General features: G+C 28.0%; 2 protein-coding genes across 2 annotated transcripts; both read left to right on the top strand.

Moving 5' to 3' along the window:
• Window positions 1-169: 169 nt before the first annotated feature.
• Window positions 170-499, top strand: LOC108757293 (putative uncharacterized protein FLJ37770). The gene has a single exon (XM_018501766.1). It carries the CDS (start codon window positions 170-172, stop codon window positions 497-499), a length of 330 nt encoding a protein of 109 aa, XP_018357268.1.
• Window positions 500-862: 363 nt separating this feature from the next.
• LOC108757299 lies at window positions 863-5,732 on the top strand. The gene is made up of 6 exons (XM_018501773.1): window positions 863-1,417; window positions 1,605-1,652; window positions 1,720-1,809; window positions 1,913-1,975; window positions 2,789-2,985; window positions 5,599-5,732. Exons 1-5 carry the CDS (start codon window positions 1,011-1,013, stop codon window positions 2,943-2,945), a joined length of 765 nt encoding a protein of 254 aa, XP_018357275.1. The 5' UTR covers window positions 863-1,010; the 3' UTR covers window positions 2,946-2,985; window positions 5,599-5,732.
• Window positions 5,733-10,104: the final 4,372 nt, after the last annotated feature.

Genomic DNA, 10,104 nt, shown 5'->3' with positions numbered 1-10,104 from the left:
AGTAACCACGTCTTTCTAGAGTACTAACCTTTGCTTGAAACGTGTCAAAATTTTAAGTCGATCGGACTAGAAACAGCTGAGTTATCGAGGTTAGAGTAAAGTCGTTTTGTAGTTTGTTTAAAAAATGGAAAAAACCGAGTTTCGTGTTCTGATAAAACATTGTTTTTTAATGGGTAAAAACACCGTGCAAGCAAAACAATGGATTGAAAAATGTTACCCGGACTCTTGTCCATCAAAAGCAACGATTTGTCGGTGGTTTGCCGAGTTTAAACGTGGTCGTACCGACACAAATGACGCGGAACGCTCGGGTAGACCTGTGGAAGCTGTGACACCGGAAAATGTGAGTGAAGTGAGAAAAATTGTAATGAAAGATCGTAAAGTGAAGCTCCGTGAGATTGCTGAGATGACACAGATATCATATGGAAGTGTATTTACTATCCTTCATGAAAAATTGAGCATGAAAAAGGTTTTTTCCAAGTGGGTGCCGCTACTTTTATAACGCTCGAATTTTATTACTTGTAATTTAGACGTATATAATTAAATATAATAATTATTAAATAAATTAGATATTTTAAGTTAAGTTATAATTAAATAACAAAAAAATTGGATTATACATATCTATGTAAGAGATACATAAAAGATAATAAAAGTATTCGGATGGAGAGGTTAGGCAAGAAAGTTCGGTTTATTGGCATTAGAAAATTAACGTATAAATCGACAAAATTATTAGGAGCGTAAGAAGTTATCGGAAGTATTTGAACGTTGTGACGGCGGCGGCGTTACGTCTTACTTGCCATCGAAAGCAAACGTGCGATTTCGAAATCGTTATCATATTCTACATCTCAGTGCGCACAATATGATACCGTGCCTCATATACGAGGGGTGTTCAAAAAGTACAGGGTTGGCCATATTCGACGGAAAGATGTGGCAACACTGTAACTTTTGACAGAGATGTTAGATCGAGTAACGACGTAGCGCGTTTGAAGCGTCAGTCGAAGGAAATTTGTGCCATGGAACAGTACACGCCACGCGAACGCTCTCAGATTGTTGAAATTTACATTCAACAAAACAAGTCAATTGTTAAAACTCAACGTGCATGGAGAAAAATAAATAAAGTGAAAAGTGCGCCTTCCGCGAACACATTGTATCGTTTGTATGAAAGATTTTCAACTGGTGAGGCACTCACTAATCCCAAGCGTCCAAATAAAGTGCGACCAAGGCGATCGGATGATATTATCGCACTCGTACAGGCCAGTGTTCAGAGGTCTCCAACAACATCTCAAACACGTCGATCTGAGCAGTTGGGCATAAAACGAACCACTTTACGTCGCATATTGCATCATGATTTGCATTTGTTCCCATACAAAGTTCAAGTGACGCAAAAACTGTTACCTATCGATAAGCCAAATATATATAGGTGAATCAGAGTCACATTGAACCAGCTTTTTACCTTATGAGAAAATAATTGACTGCATACTTCAATTAGATATAAAGTCAATAATTTTCTCATAGGGTAAAAAGTTGATTTAACGACTCTGATTCACCCTGTGTGTATAAATATATTTTATTTTCAAATGTTATGATATCATATATTTTTATTGCAGAAACATAGATGGAGAAGTTGCAAGTAAAATAAAACAAGAAAAAGACAGGTAATAGACAGATAATATTTTCTATTTTTAATAAGAAATTTAATGTAACAAAATTGTATATTTTCAGCAATATGGAATCTGAAGAATCTGAAGAAACACGGCAGTTAAATTACATGGATCTGGAGAAATGCATGGAAATCAAAGTAGAAACAAATGAGTATGTTATATTGAAATACTTCATATTTAAGTAATTTTTTTCTATATATATATATATATGTAGAGTTTATCTTGTAATGTTATATTAAATTTTATATTTTTAGCGATGTGGTATTTGCAGAACCACTACCAATTATTAATAACATGAATGGTGAGATAATTAAACCGTAAGTGTTAATTTATTATAAATTACATTAAATCGAATGTAGATTTTTATTATTATATTTATGTAGACTAATATTAATTTTCATTAAAATTTTATTTATTTAACCCTATAAGGCCCAGTGTACATAATTAAGTACATTCACTTTGAACTTTTCCCAAACACTATTTATATTGACACAGTAGTGACTTTGTATAATATTCTTAATTCATTACTAGTTGCAATTAGAATTGCTGTTCCAACTTAAAAAATAACACTATTCTCACTAAATAAGCCACTATGATTGTTTGCAGAGCAAATTCACTGACACTTGATTTTGTATGATATGTTATTCATATTTTGTATATGTATATATTATTGAAAATATCTAAACGATTAAGTGGTTTCTTATTTTTTACCTTCTTAAAGTACAAGATTGATTTATCATGTTTATTATTAATTTAAATATTTAATTATAATTCTGTAGCTGGAATGTATATATAAATGTGAATGTATGATTATGTACCTTTAAAAGAATAATTTTATTTGATTGATACAAAATTCTTTATCAAGAATATTTGTAATGATTATATTGTAAAAATAAATTTTACTCGAACAGAATTGGTGTCTGGGCCTTAAAAAGTTAAAGAAACTATCGATGTTTTTATATAAAATAAAGTTTGTAGAATATGCAACATATTGCACACTAACGTACATTAACATAATATATTTTAATTCTTCATATAATCTTGTATTTTATTTAGTAATCTTTTACTATTTGTTTTTATTAGAATAATAAATTTTCTCAATATCTAATATGAATTTAAACTTGTTACAGAAGTACATCCAAACATACAAAACAGGACATGAAATCGTCGAAGGATAGCCCAAGGAAAATGAAGTTGCGTTTAAAGATAGCAAAATTGAAGACACAAAACAAAACGCTCCGCGAAATCCGACAGTCGAAGGCAAAGAAGAAAAATATACGAGACTAAAGAGCCAAAGAGACTAACGAAACTTTAAAAAAATTAGGCCGTAAGTTACTACCACAAAGTTTTAATAAAATATTAGCGGCACACACGAATTGATGCACAATACAAAAACAAACGTGGCAGAAGATATGATCGTGATTTAAAAAAATTCGCTTTGTTATTGTATTTCTTAAGTCCAAGAAATTATAAGGAAAAAAACAATTGCATTGCTTTCAGTATCTTCTCTACAATTATTTACACAAAAGTGGAATATTGTGCCTGGCATAAATGATAAACTTGAAGTATTTAAAATAAAATTGAATACATCATTGTTAATGAAGCGCCATTGCGTATTATGCGCAGATGAAATGAGCTTGAAAAATTTATTTTATGATATTTCGCGGGATGAGATAATTGGTTTTGAAGATTTTGGTAATAGGGAAACATCCATACAAAAAGTGCATTAGTTATAATAACACGTAGCAGTGCAGGAAATCGGAAACTGCCCGTTTGTTTTTGCTTTATAGAAACTGCATATCCCGCTACATTTAAAAAAAAAATTATATTTGACATCATTATACAATTAAAAAACAATGGTGCTTTGGTGCATGTTTTTATTTCTTATATGAGTTCAAATTTTATCCAACTGTCCCATATGTTAAATATTTCGGTAGATAATTCAAATTTTGTAGTTGATGGAAAAAGATTTGTATATATGTTTGACACTACACATTTATTAAAAACAACTCGAAACAACTTATTAAAATATTTCAAATAGATAATAAATTTCACAATTTTCAAATAGATAATAAAATAGTTTCGTGGGGTTATATCGTAGAATTTTATAAAAGAAACAGCAAACGATAGATAAAAATACCTCCTGCATTAACAAAATCTCATATAGAACCAAATAATTTTTTAAGAATGAAAGTTAAATATGCTGTACAAATATTTAGTAATTATGTAGCAGCAGGCACGTGCACACAGATGTTTTCTGGTTTTCTTCCAATTGGAACTATAGACCTCATTGATCACTTTAAATTCATCCAATGTAAATAATCCTAAAAAATATGGAAAAGTTTTTATTGGAAGTGATAAACAAATGCAATTTTTACAAAACATGTTGAATTTTTTAAGATCTATTAAAGTAATTAACGATAACAATAAATATGTAAAACTAAAATGCTTAGATTGCTGGCAGATCACAATTAAGAGTACAATTCAATTTTGGACGACTTTAAAAAACTATAATTGTCCATATCTCCGAACACGTAGATTAAATCAAGACAAGTGTTGAAAATGTTTTTGGCTCTGTTCGGAAACAAGATGGTAATTGCCTTAATCCAACACCTATGCAGTTCAAACGTGCTTTTAAAAAATTATTTAATATGAAATTATTAGAACATTCGGAAACGCAAAATTGTGCAAACTATAACGATGATTTATTAAATATTCTCGGAACATTAAATACTATAGAGACGTTCACAATTTCAGAACTTGTTTGTCAACGAATAAAATTAAAAAATTTCTGTACATGATTATTACTCAATGGATTTACCAGAGGAAAATTTAAATATGTTTGTGGCTTTTTAGTAAAAAAAATGTTTTAAAAGCAATAACATTCTTCATGTGCTGTTCAAAATTTTGTGAATGACAACAAGGCTGTCTTAGATAATACAACGTTACATTGTTCTTTTTGAGCCTACGAAAATAAAAATGGAGATTTATTTGATAATTTAAATATACCGACTCTCTAATAATTTTTTTTGCTAAATTCACAAATTAGAAGAAATATTTGTCAAAAATTTTGAAAAAAAATTGTTATGAAAAAAATATTGGTAATTATCTGTTCTAATTGACACAAAATATAGTTTTTGAAGCATGTCCAGATTTCCCAAAAGATTTCTTAATAAAATTGTTTCTCCGGATACGTATTTATTACATATTATCACAACATAATAAGTCATGTAAAACGATTACTCAAAAGAATAAAAAACTTTAATATTTTACATTTATAATTTGTTCTTAATTTGATTGTTTTCTATCTACAGCCTTGTTTTTATAACATACATAATTTATGATTTATAAGTCCATTATAATTATTTTATTGCATTTTTTACAAGTTTCATTGGTTTTCTTCTTCTTTGGTTCATATCGAGCTGGATCGAATAGCTGAGATATGATTCAAGAAGAGTTGGACAATGAAATGTCTTTCATGGAATGAACTGTTACTGTGTACGTTACTGTGTTTTACATCTTTGCTTAACTCCATTTCTTATGTATGTTTATTAATTGCATGCTTTGTTTACTTTCAAAGTGCATTATATAATTACATTATATATTTACTAATTGAACGTTTTATTACATGCATGCGTTATAAATATGTTTTATTTACTTCCAAATTGCATCATATTATAATTTATAAATTGTAACACTTTCAAATAAAATATTTCTTCAATTGCATATACCTATTATTTTTATTATGCATTATTTATTGTTTGTGTGCAATAATGTAATGTTGTTACGTACATATTATTTTAATTTTACATGAATGTTTTATATTTTATTATATTTAATTTTATATGCATATGTTGTAAATTGTTTGCTTGTGTTAATATTGTGTTTGCCAGATGTTTAATTAATTTATCTATTTATTGAAGTTTTTATATGTTACAAGGATGAAGAACAAGGACAACAAATCAACAATTTCGCTTCAATGACGCTTGTGGCTGTTACATGCACCATAAATTTCATACATTTACGTATTAATCATGAAATGAAAAAAATAAAATAAATAAATGGAAATGTACAAAAAAATGAAATATCTCTTGATTTTGTTCGTTAATAAAACATTCTCTTTTAATATTTTAACATGCAGTGCTTTGTATTGTATATATACTATATGTTTTAACATAATTATTAAAATTTATATATATATATTTTAATATATATTGTATTAATAAATATATATCTTTTTTCTATATAAAATATATTAAATTTTCTTTTATATCAACTTATAACATTTTTATAGCATATATTTATAATTATGTAATATTTGAATATTTCTTTATATAAATATATGTTTTAAAGGTAATTTAATATTTTTACTAATTTTTATTAAGTTCAGATTATTTCATTATAATAGTAGGTTTATTTACGTTGCATACTCTAATACGCTCCTATAATAGCTCTCACTCACTCCAATGCATTTGTTGGAGTGCGATGTGAATACCCCTCGTAAGTTATTTGAATACAATTATAGTCAATAATTATTTAAATAATTAAATATATTGAACAACTTTCATTTAAAATAATAATTAAACAAAAGTGGAAACTTGATGTCTGCATGAATGACTGAAAAATTATAAAAATGAAATAGGTAGTAAATTTGGATGAGATAAGATAGACGAGGGTCGCGTTTCTCGAGGTTGAAAATCTTAGAAAATAAATCCGAAGTAACAGGAACGCAAGATAGCGAGGAGGTAGGCGAAGAATCGGATTTGTCGGCGTCTCGAAAATCTCGGAAAATAAATCCGGAGTAACAGGAGCGCACGTTAACAAAGAGGTAAGGTAACTTCCAACAACCTCCTCACTTATCCTGCTTTGCTAATACTTCAGGCGATTTTTCTGAGATTTTCAACGTCAAGAAGCATGATTCTTGTCTACCTTATCATCCAAATTTATCAACTTACAGTACTTGTATCATTTTTTTACCTTTACACAGATATGTCAACTTCCTGTTTTTGTTTAATTATTAATTAGTAAGTAAAAGATACTCAATTATTTAGTTATTAACATAGTTTTTAATTAGATTTGTTCAAATACTTAACATTCCACACAATCGTGAGGAGACAATAATATAGTTTAATACGAAAATCAAATATTCCATTGTTTAATTATTAATCATTACATAATTCAGGAAAAATATTAATTTATATACATATAATTATACATACAGTTATGTATGAAAAATTTTTCACTGGAGATAAGAAATATACATATATAAATATAATCAATCATTCAATTTTTTGTTTATATACAATAATAATTTTGTAGCGTTTTTCACACCTAACTTTTTATTTATCTTTTATTTTATATATATATATATATATATATATTTATTTATTTATTTATTTATTTATCTAGCGCGAGACCTTTTTAATATTGCTGAAATGATAACTGTTGAAGATATGTCACAATTATACATCCATTAAAATTCATGGTTCGTGGATCATCGAAGTAAGTTTCCGTACGATTGCAGAGGTCAAGCAACGCTAAATGGGATGCAGGATGGATGACCATTTATGGGAGCGCCACGAAATTAATTTCTGAATTCAAAGGAAAACATTTTTTTAAATCTTAATTTTGTCGTATTTTGTATTTTTGAAATATAATGCTAATTAATACTGATTTTAGCAATAAAATTTAGCAATTGGATTAATCAGTTTTATAGCTTTCAATTTTCTCATCAGTGTATAGATATAATTTATATATACAATTGTATATACGAGCTCGTATACAAATCGCACAATATATACTGTAAATTATTATATAATGTGTCAGTATGTTCAGATGTAAAACTTACATCATTAATTTCCGAAATATTAAAACTTATAATATCAACTTATTATCTTGACCAACTATTTGCCTTGATTAGATTAAATAACTTATATAACTTTGTTTAACATTGGCAAATAAGAATGTAATGATACTGTGTTACACTGTATCTTTTATTAGAAAGCAAAATTCTTCGAACTTGCTTTCCTTTTAGGAGACATGGTATGTATTCGACAACTCTCTCCTATATACCCTAACATTTATCATTATATCAACATATAATATAATTATATTGTATATAAAAAGTTTTTTTCAGATGAACAATGTTCTAAGCTCTTTTTCAAACATAATTTTAGAGTATATCTCTGGAATATATATTTTTAAGAATAAAATAGTATATAATATTTATTTTTATTTTATATAGTACAATTTATACAAAAATAATCAATTTGAATATTCTGAATTAAAATAAACATTGATGATGAATTTGATATTTAGGTAATATTATTTCTGATTCAAGAAGTTATCATAGAATTATAAAAAAGCCCGATAACAAAAATCCGTGATTGAAATCTTATTTTTTATATATGTATGTTTGAAATAATAATTTTAAATTGTTTAAAGAAGAAATTTCACATGCCTGTTCTCTTTGTTGATATCATTAATTTTTTTTCGGCATCTGAGTGATTGGAAAAATATTTATTTTGCAGTTTGTTTTTACAAACGACATTATAATAAATTGACAGTGGACTGTTACAGAGATGCCAGATAAAAGACGCGACAGCTTTAAACTGATCAAAGATAGGTGAAGGGGATATGCATGCAATGAAGAGGTATGTGCTCAGAGCAGCCTATATATGTCCATTTGATTTGTAATTTGTTTACCTATTTTTTAGAATTAAAAAAATTTAGTAAATTTGTCGCAAAAACTGATCGCGAAAAAACAAAAAATGCAAGTATATATTTACATGTAATTCATGCGATATAGAGGAAAGTCCTCTCTTATGAGATACTGAGTTCATTTCGGATAAATGCTAGGAGTCTATGGGCAGAATTAAAATAAATAATAGGTCATTTTGAACGGAATTTAATAAGCTTTAAGATAATGTTATATAAAATTTAATTCAAATTTCATTTTTTTTTTAAATTAAAGAAATGTAAAAAGTAAACAAATCGCAAAGTTAAAATTTGTGCTCCTAATATGAGATGCTCTGAGAAATCGATAGTAAAACACAAAGTATATTGGTATTGCAACTAAAAAACTTTTATTTAATGTTTCTTAAATACAAATAAACACAGTGGTGCGCGAAAATGAGTATGCGACACATTATTCCTAGAACTCGTCTTCAAATAGTTGAAATCAAGCATCGCAGAAATAGGCACTCGACGTTCATTCCAGCTTTCCTTTTTATTATTGTACAATAACATTTATACTTTAGCAATGATTTTCATTATGACATGGGAGCATGGATTATTTTATATTAGAAATACCCTGAACATCTCATATTACGATTTCCATATGCTTTATGGTTTTGCAATCATCAAATCTACTAATAACTTCTGTAATTAAGCAATTCAACATATTTTTCTATTAGTACGACCTTACTCTATCACTACATGAAGAATTTATTGCCAAATATTTATTCTCATTAAATAATAAACAATATTTAAAAACTTATCTCAATGAAACTTGAAGATATTCAAATTCTAAAATCTTTTTTTACGATAACTACAAACATGATCTAATAATGAATTTTTTATTAAACAGTTTTCAATCCAAGAGCAATAAATTCATAGTGGAACCAATAGGTAGCGTCTATTAGTTTAGCAGAAACGCCGCTATCTCATATTAGGCACCTATCTCATAATAGGAGGCTTTCCTCCATATTTAAAATGTATTAAGCAAGATACAAAATAAATGACATAAGAACAGAAAAAAAAACTCTGCCAGATTCGTACAATGATATAATTGCATAATTAAAGATAAGTTGAACGTTATTACCATTAAGAACAAATATCCGTTCCCGTTGGACCAACTTGATAAACTCGGTGGGCACATTATTTTACGGGATTAGATTTAACATCGAGTGATTATCAGGTGCCAATGGAGCCTGGTTTTATTGAAAAGATTAATAAATAAACGACAGTGAATCAACGCTATTAATATTCTCACGAATTGAAGACTATGGCCGTAGTAATGGCTTTATTTCATTTTAAGGTGAACTTATTAGGAATCTATTTAAAATCATAACCGACTGCAATGTGCGTCTTATGGTCTGCTTTCACTAAGCGCAATTTGTTATCCCGAATTTGATGATTAGAAACTCAAGAGTATACACGAAAAAAAAAGATTAGTTGCAGCAGCAAAAATTCGCGTTGTGATAACTAAATTCCAGTCGTAATATTATATATGGATACCTAACGTCGTATTTGTGACATCTAATTTTCATTAGCTGTGAGGCTTAAATATTATCATTGTAATAGATAAGCATTTTATTGCTATTATGTCGATCTATTGATCATTGCAGCAAACGTTTTCTGTGTAGCAGACAATTTGGTAGCAAGTAGTTTCAGCAAATCATATTTAGCTGTAGTAGAGACAATTTTCTTTTACACTAACATATCC

Source organism: Trachymyrmex septentrionalis, unplaced genomic scaffold (assembly GCF_001594115.1).
Source record: "Trachymyrmex septentrionalis isolate Tsep2-gDNA-1 unplaced genomic scaffold, Tsep1.0 scaffold137, whole genome shotgun sequence".
In the NCBI taxonomy this organism is placed as follows: domain Eukaryota; kingdom Metazoa; phylum Arthropoda; class Insecta; order Hymenoptera; family Formicidae; genus Trachymyrmex; species Trachymyrmex septentrionalis.
Note: the sequence above shows the minus strand (reverse complement) of the source record. Positions and strands in the feature narration are given on the sequence as shown.

Excerpts from the sequence above, each read along its gene's own strand:
- LOC108757299 (XM_018501773.1), top strand. The coding sequence starts at position 1,011 with ATGGAACAGTACACGCCACGCGAACGCTCTCAGATTGTTGAAATTTAC. Across the intron at positions 1,418-1,604 it reads GATAAGCCAAATATATATAG|AAACATAGATGGAGAAGTTG; the intron begins GTGAATCAGAGT and ends TTTTTATTGCAG. Across the intron at positions 1,976-2,788 it reads AATGGTGAGATAATTAAACC|AAGTACATCCAAACATACAA; the intron begins GTAAGTGTTAAT and ends AACTTGTTACAG.
- LOC108757293 (XM_018501766.1), top strand. The coding sequence starts at position 170 with ATGGGTAAAAACACCGTGCAAGCAAAACAATGGATTGAAAAATGTTAC.